Here is a 23,213-nt window from a genome sequence, read left to right as displayed (position 1 = left end):
TTCACATTTCCTTTGGGTATCCGTAGTATAAGTTCCTGCGTCAGAGAAGGCTTTTAGCTCCCTCTAGTGGCTTCAATGAGACCCTGCAGGGTGTCACAGGGAGTCTGGGCGAGTCTCGTGCAGGCTGCAGACGCCGTCGAGCAGCAAGGATGAAAGAGCAGCAGCGCTTGTTTCGCGATGACAACACGTCTTCTTCTTCCTCTTCCTCTCCCAAAGGTCGGATTTCTTCATTTCCATGAACTACCTGATGACGTCACGCACACGGAGCGAGAAGGTGCTGATGATAAATTAATGTCGCTGTTGGGCTGGTTTTGTTTTCGTCTGTGCGCACCCCCTCCTCCTCCTCCTCCTCCTCCTATATTTTAAGCATCAGCAGACATCATGACGCAAATTTGTAGTATATTGTTGTGTTATTGTGTGACACTGGCACACACGTACACACACAGTTACCGTACTAGTGATGCAATCATCCAAATAAACAGACGAGATGACACACCATGTTTCATGCGGGATTAAAATGCAGGCCATTGGTTGTGGATTATAAAGAGGAAAAAGGGGATGTTTTCATTATATTTACAACCGGATGTGGTGCGTTTGAGTCCTTCAGGATGGACCAAAGAAGGGTTGTTGTACTGTGAAAGTACTAGGGCACCACCCTAGTATGTTCACAGCACAAGTCAGTGCAGAGATTGGCAACCTGCAGTCCACGGGCTGTATACGGTCCGCTCTGCTACAAGTACTGTGAGACTAATAAGAAAATGACATGGCCGTAGGAATCGTATGCTGCAGAATGAATCAGAAATGTAGGAAAATATCTGCCATGTGTGAATATACGACAGAGGTAAATTCACAATTCTTCTCAATTAATTCGAAAATTGTTTGCAAGGGGAATGTGAATTTAATCAGTGGAGAAAAAGGAAATGTGGAATCTTAGGGGCATTTGGGAAATGTCTTCATCGATTTGATTGGATTTGAACTAGTTGAGAAATTCAGATTTGTGTATCCCCCAAAAAGTCCCTGTTAATTTGGGATGATTTAAAAACAAACAAACATGGAATCCGTTAGGAAAATAGGACAAGAGGGCTGAACATTTTGCAGTTTGAATGATTGAAATCAGTGAGAAATTGTACATTTATTAAACTTCTACATTCATTTGAACACATTTGAATAGGTTGAAATAGTCATTTATTTACTTATTTTGTTCTTTTACATATAAGCATTCAGAGGAGGTTTTCGCAAACCAGCAGAATATTGTGATGATGTGGAAACTAGAAACGGTATCACACATTATACTGTGTGGCCCTCGTCGATGATGTGTGGCATGTCCTGGGAAGCGCAAGGCTAATGGCGCATTTCGTTTGAAAAGCCCGAGTTTTGGGGGAACAGCTGGTCATGACTGCATCTGACTGTCGGCTTCCAGCAGGGAGCTCATTGTTGAGCTGCAGGCAGGAGCCGACAAGCCACAAGGAGCCCAAAAAGAAATGAACTGATGGGTTGGAACAGTTTTAGATGTTTTTTTTTCTCTAACCCTTTTCTCCTCACATGCTGAGTAGTAAAGACTGGAGACCCTCACTGTTCTCCATTGTTGTATTTATAAGCCCCAATCTCCACTTTGCTGCCCATAGTCTCTTCTTGGATAACATTCACATCATACTCGAGACTGTCATACTCCACCACTGCTGTTTGCTAGCATGTCACGTTCCAAACAATGCATTCAAAGCGGCGTCCATTTTAGCAGTTTGACTTGCTTTCTTTCACTTTACAGTACATTTGCTTTTCCTGATATTTATTTGGAGGAATCAGGTGGCCCAATGAGCAACATGCAGCTGAGGATGATGATGGTAGCCACGATGATCTTTGACCCCCTGTGTTGTTGTAACAAACCTACTGTGACACTTTTACAAAGCTCCCCCCTGTGTCTCCGGCAGTGATACAGCCCCCCCACTCATGATGACGACCCCCCGCCCACCCACCCCTTCACAGACTAACGAGGCATATAGCAGCCGTAATGGCTTTGTCATCTGTGACTGGGCAAAGGAGCAGAATGTGTCGGACTAGGCGGGTGACGTCAAAACAGACTCATATGTAAAAATAGAGCGCCATGGCGGATGCTCTTGCGCATGAATACACAACAACATACAGACACACGCACACACACATAAAGATCTTGCCTTTTTGTTGGTGTAACGTCACGTGATCATCTGTATCCTATTGGTGATGTATTTATACTAATCTAAACTTGTGTTATGGACAGAAACAAAAAAAAATGTAAAAAATAAATAAATAAAAAATCCTTAAGAGGATTTTGCAATTATGTAGGCTACATATACATTTATTTATAGTTTAGCATTAGCAGGAACTATTAAATGTATTAATTTATTTTGTATTAATAGCAATACAGTATACAATGACAGTTAGTGAATTATGAATTATTTAATTGTATATTTATTATTTTTTTATGTTGTATTTAAAATTCTCATTTTACATTATGCATTTCAAATGATTGTTTTGATATTTAGATGATATCTATCATTTATTTATTTTTCCCCAAAGCATTTGAATTGATTATTTTACTATGTGTATATTTTTGTAATAAATCATAATAATCTATCACACAGTGACAATAACAAAATCATTGCAATTGAATTTATGGAATTTATTATTTCTATGTTATATTTGCGTTTTTTTCATTACTGTATATTAATCCCCAATTCTTTTGAATTATTTATTTTTATGTGAATATTATTAATTATTAAATTTTCCTAAACCTAATGCACATTTCAGCTAATTTTTACATTATTATTATTATAATTATTATTATCCATGCAGCCATCCATCCATCTTCTTAACTGCTTATTCCTTCACAAGGGTCACAGACTCGCGGGGTTACTATTATTATTATTATTATTATTGCTGTTATTGTTGCTGTTATTATTATTATTATTAGGGATGGGCGAGGGCCAATACGGCTTTATATTTTTATTAGTATCGGGCATTCATGGAGGCTGCTGATACCAGCCATCGATATTTAATAAGGCAAAGAAAATCGAGTAAGTCCTCCTCGGCAGTAGTTGGCGCTATACTGCCATAATCTGACACATCGGCGAATCATCATCTGTGTGACAAAGAAAGGTTTTGTTGACAATGTTTTGTTATTGTTTTAAAGGAAATTTTATATATACCAAAAGTACTAGCTGTATCGGTACACGGTATTAGTGCGTACTCCGTAAGTATTGGGACACTTGTGTTTTGGACAATTCTACGCTTCTAACGTTGTAAGAACGGTTTGTGGGATTAACATTCTCTACCTTCGAGCATAAGCAGATAGCAGGTGTATTTTTTCCGTGTGAAAGTTCACACTGGGTAAAGTTTGCCACTGCCTACATTAGCACGTCAACAGAGTGGGTGCGTGTAAGCGGATAATTGTGCCAATTTAAATGCAGCCAGCTGTGTGAGAGGATGATGGCAGCATCATTACCATCAGTTGTCTGTCTCATTTGTTTCCATGGCGACATCGGACTAACCCCCACTCTTCTTCCTGTTTGCATTTCATTAGTGACTCAAGCGTGACTGCTGAGATCATCGCACAAGGCGTCCATATTAGCGAGGGAAGTTCAGGCTCTGGGTTCGCTTGAGATTTCTTCAGGGTACTTTAAAAAAAAGAAAGAAAAAAGGATGCATCCTCAGCCGCGCCGTGACCCGTCCATGTCTGGGAAAGAGCGCAGCCCCCGACACAGGCCGTGGTCGGTCTACCGGGCCAACACGTTTGATCTTTCGGCGGAGATGATGGGGCTGGCACTGTCAGGTAACCATGTGACCGTATCCGTGGTAACGTGTCCGCTCCATTTATGATAAAAAGGTTTTCCAATAGAGCTCTTCTTCCTCTCTGGTCTCCAGGGAACAGTCAGGACCCAGACGAGCCCGCGTTAGAGTTCAGTTTGGGTAAGACCAGCACAACACAACTTGGATTTTGTCCTTGAATGTGTCTTCTTGGACAAGGACTCTGGACTTAGATCACATGACTTACACGTCACCTCATTAGCTCAGGTTTGAGGTCTTTAAGAATTGGAGTGAGGACTCAATAGACCACACAACACAAGGGTTTAACCTTCCAAATACTAACTAGAACAAAACGACCTACCCTGGTGACTTGGTCGTTCCTCGCAAATTAGGCCAGAAGACTTGGGCCTTACATAGAGCAGTTTTTGCTCGGACTCTCATGAAATTGAGACTTTTGCGAAATTAAAATGACTTTCAAAATGATTTCTCAATTCTGTAGGGTAAATTTTTATGTACCTGTACTCACAGCATAATATGGCGAGGTCACTACGTAATGCTTATGAATGATACGAGCAACACAAAAATAGATATAACAATAAATGTGAAGCCACATTTTTATGTAACTATATTAGCAGCGCCCTCCTTAAATGCGCCAAGTTGGCTGATTTATGAGATAGATAGATTTAAGGAGGGCACCACAGAACAAATATAAAGTCCATGAGTAACTCACTCACCGTAATGCTAAATTAACTCATTCACTGCCATTGACGGCTATAGACGTCAAAAATTCATTTGAACTCTTTCTATTAGTTTAACATTTTTTTTCCAGTTTTGCTAACAAGAGTATGAAAACCTAGATTTTTTTTATTGTACAATCAGAACAGATATAAAATTTGTGATTAATCATTAGTTAACTAGTGAAGTCATGTGATTAATTACAATTCTAAAAAATTAATCGCCTGACGCCCCTAATTAAAAAAATAAAATAAAAATAAGTGGCGTCAGACGATTAAAATTTGTATTCGTAATTAATCTCATGACTTCAATAGTTGACTCACGATTTATCACAAATGTTATATCTGTTAAAAAAGAAAATCGAGGTTTTCATAAAAAATTTAATGAAATGGAAAAAAAGTTTAACTAAGAGAAATAGTTCCCATAAATTTTTGACGTCTATAGTCGTCAATGGCAGTGAATGAGTTAAGAGCCGCTCACCGCAGAGTGACCCATCATGCGTAGGAATCACCTGTAGCTGTAAGTCCATGCACCTTTCTTTTTCTTCTTGGTCATAGGCTCATGTGTTGTCTCATCATTGGGCCTTTTCATCGTTGCAAAGAAACTTTCCAAAAATGTCTGTTTTCTTACTCATTTTGCTAACTTGTCGATTAGCATCAGTGCTACGAGACTGAGATAATTAGCATGCGTCAAGAGTCAGTCGCAAACAGAGAGAATCCGGTCACTTTTCAAAATAAAATATTTTTACGCCTCGGCTAATCTGTTAACCGGAAGTAGAGTATGTTTTTTTTATTCTTTCAACTTTGGTGTAGCCTTGCAATGACAGAAAAACACCCTGTTCAGTTGGGACTGTTTTAGTATCTCAGATCTTAGGATTTGATGAAAACATGGACATCAACATTGAGCTACACAACTTAGCCAGGATGACTTGGGACTTGCTTAACGTCGTTGACCAAATGACTTATGGTACCCTAGCGACGGCTTAGTGACTGCTCCATGACTTCCTGTTTCCCTCCAGTCTGCAGTGAACTGGTCACACCCACCGCGGACCGTAAGCCCAGCAGCTTCGTGGCCGTCAGCTGCACCACTCCCCCTCAGGCCTTCTGGACCAAACACTCTCAAACGGAAATCATTGAGGTGCAGACCACTTCCTTCCTTATTGCCGTGAAAGAGAACCAGTTGAGACCTTCTTCCATGTTGCCTGCAGGGGACAAGTAACCCCATCTTCCTGAGCAGTGTGGCCTTCTTCCAGGACTCTCTGATCACTCAGCAGACCCAGGTCAAGCTCTCCGTCTATGATGTGAAGGATCGCTCACAGGGCACCGTAAGTCACGTCCGGAATTTTTGTGTCAACTTCGAACCCACCCGTTCGGGTGAACCCTCTAAAATACCGCCTGTGTTTTGTATCAAACAGATGTACATGCTCGGCTCTGCCATATTTTCTTTGAAGGAGCTCCTGCAGGACAAACACCACCGCCTGCACCTGACTCTCAGGTAGCCCTCCTTTAAGCGTAACCTCGAGTTCAGGGGTGCTCAAGTTCGGTCCCAGAGAGCCCCTATCCATGTTCCTCTCCACTAACACACCTGATTCATGATCAGGGTCGTTATCAGGCTTCTGCAAAGCTCGCCGATAAGCCGGTCATTAGATTCAGCTGTGCTGCAGGAGGGAAACAGGCTGGATAGGGGGGCGCTGGAGGACCGAACTTGAGCACCCCCTGGAGATTTTCGCTCATCGAGTTTACTCCCAGGTCGGCTGAAAATGAGCGAGTGGGCAACCTGACGGTCATCGCCTGGCAGATTGAGGAGAAACGCGAGCAGAGAGCCCCGGTTGCCAAACTGCAGCGAGGAGACACTTTTAACGGGAGGGTGAGTGGTGAGGAATTGCTCGTAGCGCTTTTCAGGTATCTGTACATTGAGTATTAACTTTCCAATGGCTTCTTACATTTACTCCTCACATTTGAGAATAGATATTGGTACCTTTTGCTCTTTATTTTGTCAAAATATATAGTGCGTAAATGCCTTTGCTGCCTCAATATGTAGCAATGGAAAGTCTGGCACACGCTTTCAGATGGTTCTTCCAGTTGACGAAAGCCTGACCGAAACCAAAGGCATCAAGTCCAGGTCTTCGTCCCTGTGTAAAGATCCCCTGCTGAAGGCCGGTGAGTATCACCGGAGAGCATCTGGACCGCTAGAAAGTTCCTAAGGCGTCACGCCGGTACGTTTCTGGTGGTTGCCAGTGTTTGGAGGCGTCATGTCGCAGACGTACCGTTTCCCCACCACGGACGGCAACCACCTCGGCGTGCTGGAGCAGATGGCTGAGAGCGTGCTGTCCCTGCACGTCCCTCGGCAGTTTGTGAAGTTGCTGCTGGAAGAGGACGCCGTCAGGTAACGTGGACACTGTAGGCCGCTAGTTGACATTTTTTGACAAATATCGATAAAGCTCTCGTCGCATTGGGCAGTGAGTGCTTGCGAACGTAGCGGACTTAGGGTTTTCGTTAGGATTTGTAAGACAGTTTTTACTTGTTGCAAAGACATTTTGAAAATGTTCAGACAATTTTACCCTATCTGTTAAGATCTTTTGAAACCTTTTACAGACCCTGACGAAAACCCCAAATTTGCTACATTCACATGCAGTTGTCGCTCAGTGTGATACAGGGAACTTTTTATTTATGTATTTTATTTATTGAAATTTTCACTTGATGCTGACACTGGGAACGCCCGACACTTTTTATTTTTATAAAAAAAAAAAAAAAGTTAGAATTAAGAAATTATGTTGAAATTTTGGAAAACTTTATTTACAGTGGAAAACTTTAGGGAGCTATTTACGTGCTTAGTTTTTAATTTAGTTTAACACATAGTGATGACCCGGGAAGCTCCCTGTAATTTTTTTAATCATTTAAAATAATTTGTTCTATGCAGCCTTACTAGTCTAAATATGGTATTTAATATTGCGTTAGTATGAATATATGAAATTTAAGCAGCAAAATCCATCAATATCTGAAGGCGGCCATTTTGCCACTTATTGTCAACTGAAGATGACATCAATGTTGCTCAGGTCTCAGGTAACAACCAATCACAGCTCAGCTTCAGAAAACAGGTGATCTGTGATTGGCCATTGCCTAAGCCCTGAGCAACTGTGATGTCATCTTCAGTCGACAGAAAGTGGCAAAATGGCCACCCCCTGTGATGGATTAAAAACAGCTGGATTTTGCTGCATAACTCATATTCCAATGTAACGTCACATAGGGTGTGCGAGCTGGAGGAACTGGGCGAGCTGTCTCCGTGCTGGGAGAACCTCAGGAGGCAGATCATCACTCAGTACCAGACCATCATTCTCACATATCAGGAGACCATCAGTGACCTGCATGAATACAAAGGTAAGAATGTTTACTTTATACTGGAAAACAGCCCCCGACCATTCTTAACATTTTGGCAAAACCACATTGTTCAATTACGATATGAATCTGCTTGGGTCGGACATAAAATTGGACACACTATATTTTGGAGCACCAACGGTTGGGTTTAGTGGAACATAAATATGCTGTCTGTACAACTAGTGCTCTACTTGAATACTCTTTGTGCTTTTGGTAGGTGCTGATGTTTTGGTTTGCGATTGAGTTCAAATGGAAACAAACGATAGTGTTTCTCTCTTTCAGGACCTTCTTTTAAATCCAGCACACTGAAGGCTGAGCGTAAGTTGGAGTTTATGCCGACAAATTTGCACATCCAAAGGATGAGAGTGCAAGGAGAGTCCGGCTACGGTAACTCCCCCACGTATTATCACTCACCGCCGACCCAATGTTCAGGCTAATGACATCCAATACTTTAAGAGCTGAGTTTTTTACCAAGTCAACCTTAAACATTTGTTGACAATAATATGTTACAATAATATGACATTCTGATTAATATGACATTTTTGGAATACGAGTTATGAAGCAAAATCCAGCTGTTTTTCTCCATCTCAGGGGGAGGCCATTTTGCCGCATGCTGTCGAATGAAGATGACATCACAGTTGCTCAGGGCTCAGGCAACAACCAATCAGAGCTCACCCGTTTTCAGAAGCTGCGCTGTGATTGGTTGTTACCTGAGACCTGAGCAACATTGATGTCATCTTCAGTCGACAATAAGTGTCAAAATGGCACTTGCTGTTAAATCATATTCCACTAACGCAATATTAACCAGACTACCATATTTTGACTCGTGGGGCTGCATAGAACATATTATTGTCAAGAAAATGTTTGGGGTTGACTTCCCCTTCAAGGCAGAATTTTTGAAGCATCTCTTGCATTGGACTTTTTTTATTTTTTATTTTTTTTGGTGCTGTCAATGACCCTTGACCTATGTCATTCGATCAGACCACACGTACGACGTGGTGACTAACGGCGCTCCTGCTGCACACCATCAAGGCTTTAAAGGCTGCGGCCTGAGGAAACTCCTGCACAAGCTTGAAGAGGCCAGAAAACAGTACGTTAAAAAGTGTTTATCATGTGTAGCCACATTGATTCATTGGAGATAAACATGGCGCACTCTCCTTGTTTTTTTTTGCATCACCAGATCTTACGACGAAGAGAGGTGAGACCGACGATGACGTTGGCGCGTCGTTGCTACTCGTGCCACACATTACCAACCGAATGTTTTTGCACAGTTCGTGCGGGCCGAGAGGAATGGCGTACCAGCCGCAGGATGTCGTCAGAGCAAAGGAGCTGATTGGCCAAATTAACACACTGAAGACCCAAGTGTGCTACTACATCGAGCGTCTGACGAGAGCGGCCAAGGAGCGCTCGGCCAATGCGCTGGAGAGAACTTTGGCCATCCTCAAAGAGAAGGTGAGCAGAATAATAAGGATTTGGTCGGGAATTTAGGGTTGCCATGTAGAATAATGAGTAGTAAGAGATATAAAAAAAATATTTGGAATACATTTGCATTTTGGTGCGTTTATTACGATACTTAAAATGTTAATATGACCCAAAAACCTGAGACTGAAACCTAACTAAAATGAACTTTCTTTACTTAACTACATTATTCTATAACAGAGTTCACCAAAGTGAGAGCTATTTTTGGGGTACGGATTAATGTGATTAATGTTGCCAGTTTGATACACACTTCTGAAATAACAATTTGGCTCAAATTACTCGTAATAATGTCATCATTGTGAGTAATTATTAATCATATTCATTTATGTAAATACAAAAAATCAAACACAACAATTAGGAAAAAAAGATCGCTCTTTGTAAGGCATATTTCTGTAAATCTCTAACAGTGTTGACACTTTTGAATGATCAATTCTAAAATATTTCTAGAAAATCACAATGTCCCAAAACTGGTGAGCTATTTGTACTGCAGGCCCACGGGCGAGGCAACCTGGTGCCCCAGCTAGCTATATAGCTAGATGGATAGCTAGCTAGCTGGTAGCTAGATAGCTAGATAGCTAGATAGATAGATAGATAGATAGATAGATAGATAGATAGATAGATAGATAGATAGATAGATAGATAGATAGATAGATAGATAGATAGATAGATAGATAGATAGATAGATAGATAGATAGATAGATAGATAGATAGATAGATAGATAGATAGATAGATAGTAGCATCCATTTTTCCAGGTTGGAGTAGTGGTATTCGATTGTCAGTTGAATGGGGTGTGGTTTCAGCGCATTCAGCAGATTGCTGAGTCTTTAAGAGCGTAAACAACGTCTTGATTTTTCACAATTTTAACAGTCTGTTGTGTGCCAAATTTGGAATTTTAAGTATAATGGAAAAATCTGTCTGCCGGCCTATTTCAGACTCGTCAGTTGGTGAGCGTGTGTGACTCCAAGCTCTTGTCCTCAGCCATCATCGCCCTGGCCGCCGCCCGCCCAGAGCCCGTCCTGCAAGGCACCCGGTCCCCTTCCTCATCCTCCCATTCGCCTTCCTCACGCTCGCCCTCGCGCTCGCCCGCTCACCACCCGTCATCCCCATCGCGATTGGCTACCTCACCTTTCCGCCTCGCTACTCCTCCGGAGAGCATCGATTGGGTTAGAAACAAGCGCGCCGACTTGCACGGGGAGGAGTGGGTACGAGGACTTCCGCGAGCCTCATAGTGTGCATTTTGTGTCTTTACTATGAGTCTTTATCTTATGCAATGTCTATGAAGGACAAGGTGTGGCTGAATGTGGACAAGAGTCTGGAATGTGTGATCCAGAGGGTGGACAGGTTGCTGCGGGGGGATCAGCTCCAGAGTGACAGCAGCTCTGATGACGTGTTCGCGTTGGCCAGTGAGGACCCTGCAGACACCAAAAAAGGTCAGCCTCTAATGTTTTCATAGTAGTTGAGGAACCATTCACATATAAGTCTCACTGCAAGTATAACGTATCCATGGTAACCTAGCTTTATGCACCCTAAAAACGGTTGGGTCAAAAGTAACCCAAAGTGGGTCAAGAATGGACTGACCCAAGTTTTTGGAGTTGTTAAAGTCGAAAAAGTTGGGTCAATTTAAATGAATCACCCACAAACCAACCCAATTTTCTTCGGTTGTATTGTGGGTGATTTATTTCACCCAACTTGTTGGGTTAATTGAATAATTCGATTGGTTTTGTTAAAAAATGAACCAACTTTTTGAGTTATTTAACTTAAAAAGTTGGGTCAAATTGAATTAATCACCAACAAACCAGACCAATTGTTTTGGGTTATTTTGTGGGTTATTTATTTCACCCAACATTTGGGGTTAATTGAATAACCCGATTGGTTTTGTTAAAAAATTAACCAACTTTTTGAGTTATTTAACTTAAAAAGTTGGGTCAAATTGAATTAATCACCAACAAACCAGACCAATTGTTTTGGGTTATTTTGTGGGTTATTTATTTCACCCAACATTTGGGGTTAATTGAATAACCCGATTGGTTTTGGTAAAAAAATGAACCAACCCAACTTTTAAAGTTATTTAACCCCCCCCCCCCCCCAAAAAAAAAATTTGGGTCAAAATAAATTGACCTAACTTTTTGGGTTAATCAAATAACCCGATTGAATTGGGTCAATAATGGGCCAACACATTTTTTTTTGTTATTTAACCCAAAAAGTTGGGTCAAATTAAATGAATCACCCACAAACCAAACCATTTTTTATTAATTTGACCCAACTTGTTGGGTTAATTGAATAACCCAGTTGAATTGGGTCAAAATGGGCCAACTCTATTTTTTGAGTTATTTAACCCAAAAGGTTGGGGTTTTGTGGGTTATTGATTTCATTTGACCCAACTTTTGGGGTTAATTGAAATGAGTTAAAAATGAACCGACCCAACTTTTTGATTTATTTGACCCAAAAAGTTAGGTCTGATTAAATCAATAACCCACAACAACACAACCCAGCTATATGGGTTATTTTGTGGGTTATTCATTTGACCCAACATTTTGGGTCAATTGAATAACCCAAAAAGTTGGGTCAGTCCCTTTTGACCCAATTTGGGTTATTTTGATCCAACTGTTTTTAAGAGTGCTTAACTGGCTGAAAGGCCAGGCTGGAAAGTGGAAATTGCAGTCTACCGGTAGTCTTAAAAAAAAGTAACACAGACTGATGACACAAAGATAAACCGTAAATCAAAGTGAAAGTTTGTAGAATGTAAAGCAAGATATAACCATGTATGAAACCATAAAAAAAAAAACACATGCTCACTGAGTGTTGCTTTTTCACTGTTAGGTAGCAGTCCTGAGCAGGATAAAACATCACCAGGTAAGGTCTGAATTAAGACAATAAAAGTTGAAATGCATGATGTCACTCAAGATCTCCGGGTGCTTTACTAGATCTCAGCGGGCACCACAAATTAATTCTTGTCTTTTGAATTTTTGGGGCCTTTTATTGCAAAGAAAGGGCTTTAGAAAAAAAGGTGTAGCACGATGCAAATGTGGCCTCTTACCTGCAGGCGAGTGGGCGGAGGCCCTGCACCCTCTGCTGTCCACGCTGAGCGACTGCGCCTCGCTGATGAGCGACAAAGCCAAAAAAGCAATGGTGTTCCTCCTCATGCAGGACAGCGCCCCCACCATCGCCATGAGCCTCACGCTGCAGTACCGCCGCGACGTCGTCTTCTGCCAAACCGTCAGTTCTCGGCAGCCGCCTGCAAACGGATGAAGATGATGATGATGACGATGATGGTGATTTCTGTCGGTGTGTTTACAGCTAACGTCTCTAATCTGTGGCTTCGTCCTCAAGCTGAGGAACAGCTTGTGCGACTCGGGCTTCCTCAAGCAGCTGCACACCATCGGCCTGCTGGTGCAGTATGAGAGCTTGCTCAGCACCTACGGTAATATAGTATACATATTGGTGTCAATAATTTGAGGCAGGGTGTTTATTTATTCAAGTTGACAACTGGGCCATGCCGTTTATTGGAGCTGAACCCCCAACACAGTCGTTACTACATCCAATGTGTTTTGGCACCTTTAGGCGAGGAGCTCGCCATGTTGGAGGACATGAGCGTCGGGGTGAACGACCTGAGGAACGTCACCTTTAAAATCACGCAAGCGAGTACGGCCTTCAGTCCGGACATGCTGCCCGTCATCACGGGAAACAGGAATGGCTTTAACGTCAGGGTCCCCATCCCCGCCGCCATTTTCGACAGTCTGCCGCGGGAAATCCAGAACGGCATGCTGCTGCGCGTGCTGCCCGTCCTCTTCAACGTAGGCATCAATGAGCAGCAAACGCTAGCTGAGAAGTAAGTTGATTCAAAAACAATTATATTAATAGTAAGTCAGTCAGTAAGAAGACATAATTGCTATCTTTTTCAATTCAGATTTTCATGCAGTTAAATTAGTTTTGTATTTTTCATTATAATTTCATTTTTATTTTTGTATTTTAAATTCAGTTTGAATTAGTTTTTAGAACAGATTGTATTAGTTTTGAGTTTTTAGTATTACTTTTTCTTTTTTATATGTAGAGTAGGTACAGTATTTGGCAAGTACTAGATAAAAAAAATAAAGCTCACTAAGTGTAGGTTAATAAATAAACCGTTTGACCTCCTTATTCAGTACAGATGATGTACAGCAATACCAAAAACGTCATTGATTAAAATAATATTTTACCGAGAAAAAAAAAGTCAGCGATTTTATTAAAAGGCAATATTGGGCAAGTGTACTATGTCTATTATGTCTGTTGGTGTGCGTGCAGGTTTGGAGACACATCTCTGCAGGAGGTCATCAATGTCGAGAGCATGGCTCGCCTCAGCTTGTACTACGACCACTTTAAAGAAGTCCTGCCAGAAGACTGTGCGTCCGCCAGGCTTTAAATCACAAAGACAACTGTAAAAAAAAAAGAAAAGAAAAAAAAGTTTTCCTCACCTCCACTGTTCTTCCTACTGTTGTCCTCTTAGGCCTTCCACGCTCCCGTAGCACCACCAGTCTGTCCGATCTGCTCAAGCAGCTTAACCACAACGTCAACGCCAAAAAGAGCAAGAACGTGGAGATTTTGTGGCAGGCGGCAGAGGTACAGTGCTTAACTCATTTGCTCCCAAAAACGTATAAATAGGTTCTATTTTAAATGTTTTAAGTGTCCCAAAGACGTGTTTATACGTTTTTTTTAAAAAACGTTTGTTTTTTAGGATAGAGCAGGGGTGTCAAACTCATATTATCTCAGGGTAGGCTAATATATTACCAAGTGGGCCGGATCGGTAAAATAATGGTATATTACTTAAAAACAAATGCCATCAATTATACACAGATTTTCACTATTTGTGGGTTAGCCCTAAATTATGGTGCTCAACTGTAATCGTATTGTTCCCCCCCCAAAAAACACGAATGCAAATGTAATGCGGCAACACTTTGCCTGTATGGGTTCTGGACGTGTTAAATCGACCTGTTTTGCATATATATTGTTCCCAGAATGCATTGTGTGGCGCAGTTGATGAAGTTACAAGGATGTTAGAATTTTGAATTTAATTGAATTTGTGTCGTATTTAACACGTTTATGTCGGTCTATGATTTTATTTTATTTTTTTAAGCAAATCGTAACTTTAGGTTGTGTATAAAATAATGACATCCGGGACGATTCCGTGTACAAATTGCATTGCTCACCTGAGGACTGCTTGTGAAATTACGAATTTATGATTGATTGCGGCCGGCTGATTAATTGGTCCAACATTACAATTTTTTTTTTTACTTTCCAAAATCGTCTCGCGGGCCGGATTAAACCCCTTTGTGGGCCTGATCCGGCCCGCGGGCCGTATGTATGACACCCCTGTGCTAGAGCATACAGAAGGCTTTGATGCAACTTCTCACCTGCAAAAAAACAGTTGAACAAATGGTAGTTATTACACAAACGGCCAGCAGGTGACAGCAGAGCAAAAGAGATCAACCAGGGCCATGTTGAAAAAAAAGTTAATTAATTCACAATTCTAGATAGATGTGTGAATAATGATAAAACTTAGCTAATGCTCATTGCTGCTAAACGGAAACCGATAGAAATATACTTTTTTTTCCTGAAGAAAGAAGAGACGCTAATCTTTTTTTTGGTAGGTTCCTTGTTTTTATAGCAATAGAACACAATATTATGTGGGCCTTGCAAAATCTGTCAAAATACAGTAAAACAGCCGGGAGTGAAGGGGGTTGCTTCTGTGAAAATGGCTGGGAGTGAAACAACCATCCAGCAAACTCGCTCTTCTGTCGAGGATTGCAAGTAAATTATTAGAACAGGGGTCTGTAACCTGCGGCTCTGGAGCCACATCTGGTGTTCTTTAGTCCCTCTCCTGTGGGTCTCTAAAAATTTTTAGAAGAAATTAATGTTTTTTTTTACACATGTATTTTAATTTTTGGGATGAAATATTCTGCAAATGAATAAAAGGTTAAATAAAAAAGGAATAATTAAATATTTGAAAAATAGTGTTGAAACTATTAAGATGTCGGAAAAAGAAAGACAAAAGATAGATGAAAACGTTTTTTTTAAATACCTAAAAAGAATCCCAAAAGTGGCCATAAAATGTCCAAAAAGGAAGAGGAAAAGCAGAAAATGACCATAATATGTCCATAAAATTTCTAAAAATGTCAGGAATTTAACAGATAGGCAGAAAAGTCGAAACATGTATGAAAAATAAAGTATTAAAATTTCTCTAAAATGTGAGCATCCAGTATTCTTGTAAATCTTTTTTTATTGCTTTTTGGAAGCCTCAAAGTGTTATTTGCAAGCTTCTTTATCCTGATGAAAATTTGCTTATTTGAGGGGTTCCAAACCCGATCTCAAAATGTACTCAATGGCACCCCCTGGAAAGTTAGAAAAAAAAACGTGTCCAATACACAATTTTTGCCCTCAACCCAAAGTTTGATGGACATGTCCAGAAAAACAGGACAGATGAAAAAGTCTTAAGAACCCATGCCCAAATTTTAAACAGGAAGGCGGCTATTTTGATGTGAAGCAGCCATTTTGTGGCTCGTACTTTGACACCTCCAATTAGGCGAGAAATGATACCGTTTCCTACAAATAATGTATCTTTGATCATCTATCTATTGTGCGCAGGCGTGCCGGCGCCTGAACGGCGTGCGCTTCACAAGCTGCAAGAGCGCCAAGGACCGCACGGCCATGTCGCTGACCCTGGAGCAGTGTCACATCCTGCAGCAGGAGCACGCCCTGGCGCCGCAGGTCTTCTATCAGGCCCTGGACTGTATGCGCAGGTCAGTTACTCGCCAGATGCTGATCACTAAATGCGATGGTATCTTGACTTACAGCACATCAACAACTATTATGCATGATTAAAAACGGATTGAAAAAAAAAGTTGTGTTTTGGGGGCATTTCAATTGGTCTCAATGGAGAAATCGTATTTTCTATATGAGTAATTGTAATGGAATTTTACGTTACCTCATGTGGTGTGATGTGTTTTCCTTCCTTGGGCACACAGCGAGGGCTGCAGACGGGAGAACACCATGAAGAATGTGGGATGTCGCAAATACGCCTTTAACTCACTCCAGCTCAAGGCCTTCCCCAAACAGTATCGCCCCCCGGAGGGAACGTACGGGAAAGTCGAATCCTAACCAGAGTAAAAAAGACTGATGAGAATAGAAACACCTACAACACACATGCACACAGCGACATTTGTTGTGTTTAGTCACTGATAAGGAGATTTGTTTATGTCCAAGTGCGACTGTAGATTGTTTTCTAAGTGGTTCCGCTTCCTCTCAGTTGAAGTACAACGACGCAGGAGTATTAGTGCCACACTGAAAAGAAAAAAAATACACGACAAGATTAGTCATAATCGTGCAAACATATTTTCAGGAAAAAAAAAGTTGAATACTGAATGTTTTAGATTAAATACAATATATTTATTTAATTTAACAAGTTAAATTCAAAATCACACACATAATGGTCTTTTGATTTCATTCCTTCACTTCCACTCGTGATTCTCGTAATACTCCTTCAATATTGAAAATATATTTTATTCTCATAATATGATCATTTTAATGTAAAAAAAACAACAACAACTTTACCTCGTAACACATTTGACTTCAAACTTAAAAAAGTACAAGACAATTTTTGTTCTAAAAAATATACAACTTTTTAAAAATGTAAAACTTTTTTTCTTGAAAATATAGGACTTTTTTTTTATTCTCATAAAATCATGACTTCAATCTTGTAAGATTACAAGCCTCCCAAACTGTACTATCTTGAAAATAACAAACCCTATTCTCGTAAATTATCACTTTAATCTAAAAAAAACCCCGCATAGAACTTTAGTCCCGTAAAATTAATCTTGAAAATGTTTTTCTTAAAACTAGTCCCGAAAATTTACTTTTTCCTCATAGTATTGCAACTTGAATTTTGACCATATACAGTATCTTTATTCTCGCAATATTATGACTACTCTTAAAATGCAACTTTTTTTTCTTAAATAACATTCTTTATCCTAATAAGATTGCAAATTTAATCTTGAAAATATTGTCAACCATTCTTGAAATAGTACATTATCTCGAAAACATTCAACTTCATTATCATAGTCTGTTTTCTTTTTTCCTGTTCCGTGGGGCCCTAATATGCCTTCGTAAATAGCCAGTCTCCTGATATTTGTTAATTTATCGTTAGCTAAATGCCACAAATGATGATTAGATGAGTGAATGTGCAGGAAAAACCAAGATTGTGCGTCAGCTTCACAAAATGTTCCAAGCGCACCAGCTGTGAATTGAGTATTGTATTATTTGATTACACTGGAAGCTCCTGTAGTGCGCCTCTTTCCTTGCAGGATAACAACCATGCAGCATGTGTTGGTTTTGGTTTGATTCGCCCCATTCAATTGAATTATGCACAATGTTATGCAAAAAAAAAAATAATAATCGTGCATGGGATTATCAAAAATCATTATTGTTGCATTAAAGCTATAACAACACCTCCTCTGTTGCTGCCATATCAGGCTCCATGTATCTTACTGTACTATATCAACAGACACTGCCAATTTTATTTTAGCAATGATAGTTATTTTGCTTACAGCTACTTATGTTAATGTATGTTATTGTTGTTAAAATTCTCGAGTAAATTACTTGCACACAGTGGAAGAGATAGTAAAAATGGATGAATAAAAAAATAAAAAAAGATGTGGCCTGAAATGTTTTTTTCTTCTTATGTTCCAAGACTCAATACGTTTAAGCGACATAGCCCAGTCAAAATTGTTTACTGTAATTTGTTGAAAATGTTGATGTATTAAAAATACCTTCGTCAATGACGTAGACAGACAGTGTACTAAATTCACAACTATTGACCAAAAGTACCATTAACGTATTCTTTTTTTAATTGTGATATAAAAGTATCTAGTTAGCGAGCCAAAATGGAAAATGTGTGGTTTACTTTAAATTTACAACCGGAAGTGACGGAATTGTGTACATAGCTCCTCCAGCAGAAAGAACAGCTCTCGTCTAACTTTTTTTTTAACTACACAAATTATTGAATACGTCTTTAACATGTATTAAATTTGAGTGAGATGACTACAAATGGTTTGCTAGTGTAAATTTCCTCCACTATGTCCATAAAGACTAACATTTACACGCTTCACCAACTCGAAAAGCAGACATTGTGCGAGCTCTCCATCCTGTTTGACTTTTATCTCCTCCCTGCATGGCGCTGTGTGCAGCCGTCTTGTGCTGCAGCTTTGCACGGAGGTAATCCCAAATCCCTTCCAAACTTCACTTGATTAGGAGCTAAATTGTTGCTTTGTGTGCATTCGCTATTGTTGCATCGACGTGTGCGTTATGAATTTGTGGTATTTTTTTCCTGGTTTGCAAGAGATTTCGAAATCAAACGCAAGGAAATTACAAGTGACATATTAAAGGCAATCGCTTAACAGTTGGCACCATTTGTTTGTCTCGCGAAGTTTGGATAAAACAATAATTTGAGGGGTCGGGGGGGGTATTCAGGAAGTCCAGCACTAAATGATAACATTTTAAAACCTTTCGAATTTGTATTTTACATTTAATTGACGACAGAAATCCGTCACTGTTTTCACAAACTAGTTTTTGTTACTGCCAGACTTTTTGTTTTGTTTTTGATTTAACATGGACTTTTTTCTTTAAAACACACACACACGCACGCACGCACGCACACACACACACACACACACACTTAAAATCAACGTTATCTAACATTTCAACTTTTCTATTTACATAACATCATCTAACGTAACGTTATTCTTGTAACATTATGAAAACGATTACTTTGCGACAGCAGCTATCAACTGTCTTACTTTTTTTTTTTTTTATTGCTGTCCGAAGGTTAAGATCGCCTGATGTTTGTTTTCACTCTCTGAGAACACCAGCAATCGCATGCTTCAATTCATTTTCGTACCCAGAAGGTAAGTTCCATCACTTAAGTCAGTGGTTTACAACCTTTTTAAACCAAGCAGCATCCTAAAAGTAATACTTTGCTCTACAACAGGGGTGTCAAACTCATATTAGCTCAGGGGCCACAAGGAGGAAAATATATTACCAAGTGGGCCGGACCGGTAAAATCATTGTATATAATTAAAAAAATAAAATTGCCGTCAATGGGGTAGATGCCACGGACTTCCGGGTCTTACACATCAGTGCCGTTTCCGGCCACTGTCGCGCAACCGAGGGGCACAAAGGCGGAAGCGCAAGTACTGGGACACGGCCCACAGTCGCAAACCGGAAGTCGGAATGTTTTTTTTTTTTCAGAAGTCCCGCTTCCTCCGTGGCATATAGTCCATTATACACAGATTTTCGTTATTTGCGGGCCAGCCCTAAATTGATATGCTTTGATGGTGGCCGGCTGATTAATTGGTCCGACATTACTTTTTTTTTTTTTTCACTATACAAAATGATCTTGCAGGCCGGGAATAATCCCCTTTGCGGGATTTATGTTTGACACCCCTGCTCTACAAGTACCACCCTCATGACTAGCAATAAACAGCATAGCAGCTCTAAGTGTTTATCAAAACAAGACAGAGGCTTTATTTATAAAATGTCACTTTCATAGCCACTGTAACCTTGTGTGCAGTTTAAACATCACTGACTTAAATTAAACTGAGCATAAAAGTTTGGTCACTTTTGTGTAACTGTCCTGTTAAATTGTGCAACAACAAAAAAAGCCTCCAGGATGAAAAAGAAGTTGCTGGTGGATGTGGACTGCGGCGTGGATGACGCGCAGGCCATCATGTTGGCGCTGGCCGCCCCCAACGTGGACCTGCTGGGAGTGACGTGCGTGCACGGAAACACCACGGTGGAGAACGTGTGCAGGAACACGCTGCGTGTTCTGCAAGCTTGCGGCCGGCTTGAGGTGGGTCCATTTTGGTTTAGCTATTTGGAAGAGGCAGCCTCACGCGAGTTGAGCTGACTGCGCTCATGTGACGTTCAGGCAGGGACTGCGTGACAATAACTTGCTTGTCTTCCAACCAGGAATGCTCAGTTAGCAATTTGCAGTTACATTTTCAAACCTAGATACCAAACTAGGGCGGCATGGTGGCTGACTGGTTAGCACGTCCGCCTCCCAGTGCAAAGGTTGTGAGATCAAGTCCGGGCTTCGGCCTTCCTGGGTGGAGTTTGCATGTTCTCCACGTGCTTGCGTGGGTTTTCTCCGGGTACTCCGGTTTCCTCCCACATTCCAAAAACATGCATGGCAGGTGAATTGGACACTCCAAATTGTCCATAGGTGTGATTGTGAGTATGGTTGTTCGTCTCTGTGTGCCCTGCGATTGGCTGGCAACCAGTTCAGGGTGTACCCCGCCTACTGCCCGAAGCCAGCTGGGATAGGCTCCAGCAACCCCCGCGACCCTTGTGAGGACAAGCGGTACAGAAAATGGATGGATGGATGGATACCAAACTAACAGATAAAGTAATACTACAGAATTGTTTTTTTTTCCCTTTCAGAAAATAAACACTACTTAACTCTCAGACTTGATCATAATACCATGATTTGAAGAAAATTAGACTATTTTTAATCAATTTTAAATAAAAAATTATATATATATATATATATATATATATATATATATATATATATATATATATATATATATATATATATATAATTTAAATTTCATACTTTTCAGAGTTAATGTCACAACTTTCATCTCGGAACAAGTATACTGTAGCCCATATAGTACTTTACAAATTTAGTAACCAAACCACTAAAATCAAAAGTGAAACAACTATGAAAACAGTCCTACAATTGTAAAAGTGTTATAATTATGAGAATACTGATTCGTGATGAAGGCATCGTTTCTAAAAAACTAAACTTTATTTGTTTCATCTATTTTATTTTATATCTTTTTATCCATAACTTACTGTTAATATTTTTATTTGACATTTTTTTCAATTAAAAAAATATGCATTTACATTATATTGCTATAGTCAGGATTTATTGAACAAATATGATTTTATTTTCATAACATTAGCATTTTCTTGACTTAATATTGTATTACAACTTTATTTTCATAAGATTAAAATGTATCCCTCAAATTTTACAATCACTCCTGAAACAAAAATACTTTTTGCTAACAGCATTATGTTGGTATACGTTTAGACTTTATTGTTCAAAACACATGATTGATTTTCATAACATGACTTCTTTCCCCAAAAGAACTGACTTAATTTTTGGAACACTGACCTTTGTGACTATTCTGTAATATTACAACTTCTTGTATTTTTTTGTAACCTTTAATTTTTGGAACACTGACCTTTGTGACTATTCTGTAATATTACAACTTCTTGTATTTTTTTGTAACCTTACTTGTTAGAAGAAAACAGAATTGATTTTCAGAACATTATGACTATTCACGTATCATTTTGTGTAAAATATAACTTCATTAACACAACAATATATTCCAACTCAGTTAATTTCATGTGCTAGATTCCGGTTTTTAAAGGTGCTGCCAAGCCCCTCATAGGCAACACAATTGACGCGGGCCACTTCCATGGGCTGGACGGCCTGGGAGACGCGCCCGACCCGAACGCTCCCAGCGTGGACCTGGTGCGGGAGGAGGGAGCCGTGTCGGCTATGATCAGAATCGTCGACGAGAACCCGGGAGAGGTGAGCGACCGCAATATTAGGTACACCTGCACCATCGAACGAGATCAGTGTTAAATTGTGTTCCTGACAAAGAGTGGTTTAAGTAAAAAATAAAAATAAAAAAAATGATAAAGATGCATATTTATTGGTTGTAATCGCCCATGACTTTCCACCTAGGATGGCTGAAAATCCAGAGCCACTTTCAAGCAACTACTTCTCACAATGTCAACATTGTTGACTACCTGTCTGCCAAAGTCATTCAAAACAACATTCTTGTTCCAGCTGTTGGTGTACCTAACGTTGTGACCAGTGTGTGGTTCTCCCGCACCCCTGCCAGGTATCGCTGGTTGCCACGGCGCCACTCACCAACTTGGCTCTGGCTGTAAGGTTGGATCCGTCCTTGCCGAGCAAGCTGCGAGGGCTTTACATCATGGGCGGCAACACTGAATGTCAGTGGAGTAATTTGCCTTCAAAAAGTAATAATTACTTCGAAGTGCTTTTAAGTGACCCGTTTCCGGCTGTTTGCTTAGCACGAGGGAACACCACAGTGTGCGGCGAGTTCAACTTTGCAGCCGATCCAGAAGCGGCGTACATCGTGCTGAACGACTACAGCTGCCCAACCTACTTGGCATGCTGGGAGTTTACCTGCTACAGCAAACTGTCCTGGGTGCGCACTTAACAGGTTATTTTCATCGGACATAAATTCCATAATTGATGACATCATCTCTTCCAGGAGTTCTGCGACGCCTGGCTGGCGCAGCCCACGCCCAAAGCTCGCTTCATGGCGCGCATCTTCCGCCACAGCATTGAGGCGTCACTCAGCGAGTGCGCCCAGAATGTGTTCGTGGGCGGCAGCGGCTTCGTCTCCTGCGACTCGTACGCCATGGCGGCCGCCGTGGACGACGCGTTCGTCACAGAGAGCGACTCCTACCCGGTCAGCGTGGAGCTGACGGGCACGCACACGCGGGGCATGATGGTGGTGGACACGGTGGGCTTCCTCAAGAAGACTCACAAAGCTCTCATCATGAAGAAGGTGGACATGGAGAAGTTTAAGGAGATGATGATGGCGGCCTTGAAGTAGTTTCTTTTCCTCTTTTCAGGACAGTGTAGACCTTGGGTCACCAATATGGTGCCCGTGGCCACGAGTAGGTCCACATGAATAGTTCTAAGAATAACTTACGTTGTGATTTCCTCAGTTGAAGAGAAATAAAGTCTTGCATTTTGATATTTGTCTGTT

General features: G+C 40.6%; 2 protein-coding genes and 1 long non-coding RNA gene across 8 annotated transcripts; 2 read left to right on the top strand and 1 right to left on the bottom strand.

The window, feature by feature from the left end:
- Positions 1 to 69: 69 nt before the first annotated feature.
- On the top strand, positions 70 to 18,049 carry inpp4aa (inositol polyphosphate-4-phosphatase type I Aa). 2 transcript variants are annotated; one of them, XM_086090721.1, is made up of 24 exons: positions 70 to 216; positions 3,557 to 3,805; positions 3,898 to 3,942; positions 5,534 to 5,652; positions 5,723 to 5,839; positions 5,930 to 6,009; positions 6,264 to 6,381; positions 6,584 to 6,674; positions 6,753 to 6,900; positions 7,762 to 7,892; positions 8,172 to 8,276; positions 8,871 to 8,979; positions 9,070 to 9,087; positions 9,161 to 9,341; positions 10,302 to 10,571; positions 10,652 to 10,799; positions 12,190 to 12,222; positions 12,413 to 12,585; positions 12,667 to 12,790; positions 12,931 to 13,198; positions 13,651 to 13,748; positions 13,853 to 13,965; positions 15,988 to 16,142; positions 16,368 to 18,049. In XM_086090721.1, the coding sequence occupies exons 2-24, from the start codon at positions 3,676 to 3,678 to the stop codon at positions 16,498 to 16,500; spliced, it is 2,907 nt and encodes a 968-aa protein (XP_085946847.1). In that variant the 5' UTR covers positions 70 to 216; positions 3,557 to 3,675; the 3' UTR covers positions 16,501 to 18,049. The 2 variants fall into 2 exon arrangements, with proteins under 2 accessions (XP_085946847.1, XP_085946846.1); XM_086090720.1 differs by having other exon boundaries at positions 78 to 274.
- Positions 8,979 to 18,301, bottom strand: LOC147164473 (uncharacterized). Of its 2 annotated transcripts, XR_015096635.1 has the most exons (5): positions 18,168 to 18,301; positions 16,328 to 16,683; positions 12,672 to 13,781; positions 12,407 to 12,604; positions 8,979 to 10,781 (listed from the first exon to the last, which is right to left on the bottom strand). It is a non-coding gene; the product is annotated as an uncharacterized LOC147164473 (long non-coding RNA). The 2 variants fall into 2 exon arrangements; XR_015096634.1 differs by lacking the exon at positions 18,168 to 18,301 and having other exon boundaries at positions 12,672 to 16,810.
- A 92-nt stretch (positions 18,302 to 18,393) lies between these two features.
- LOC147164472 (nucleoside hydrolase) lies at positions 18,394 to 23,203 on the top strand. 4 transcript variants are annotated; one of them, XM_086090723.1, is made up of 7 exons: positions 18,394 to 18,612; positions 19,222 to 19,301; positions 20,058 to 20,245; positions 21,818 to 21,997; positions 22,314 to 22,425; positions 22,507 to 22,643; positions 22,710 to 23,203. In XM_086090723.1, the coding sequence occupies exons 1-7, from the start codon at positions 18,569 to 18,571 to the stop codon at positions 23,055 to 23,057; spliced, it is 1,089 nt and encodes a 362-aa protein (XP_085946849.1). In that variant the 5' UTR covers positions 18,394 to 18,568; the 3' UTR covers positions 23,058 to 23,203. The 4 variants fall into 4 exon arrangements, with proteins under 4 accessions (XP_085946849.1, XP_085946852.1, XP_085946851.1 ...); XM_086090726.1 differs by lacking the exon at positions 18,394 to 18,612 and adding an exon at positions 18,677 to 18,695; XM_086090725.1 differs by lacking the exon at positions 18,394 to 18,612 and adding an exon at positions 18,704 to 18,782.
- The last annotated feature ends 10 nt before the right edge of the window (positions 23,204 to 23,213 follow it).

The sequence above is a fragment of the Leptonotus elevatus genome, chromosome 12 (assembly GCF_054856555.1).
Source record: "Leptonotus elevatus isolate MCC_2025b chromosome 12, RoL_Lele_1.0, whole genome shotgun sequence".
Taxonomy (NCBI): domain Eukaryota; kingdom Metazoa; phylum Chordata; class Actinopteri; order Syngnathiformes; family Syngnathidae; genus Leptonotus; species Leptonotus elevatus.
The sequence above is the reverse complement of the archived record's forward strand: the minus strand, read 5'-3'. Positions and strand labels throughout refer to the sequence as shown.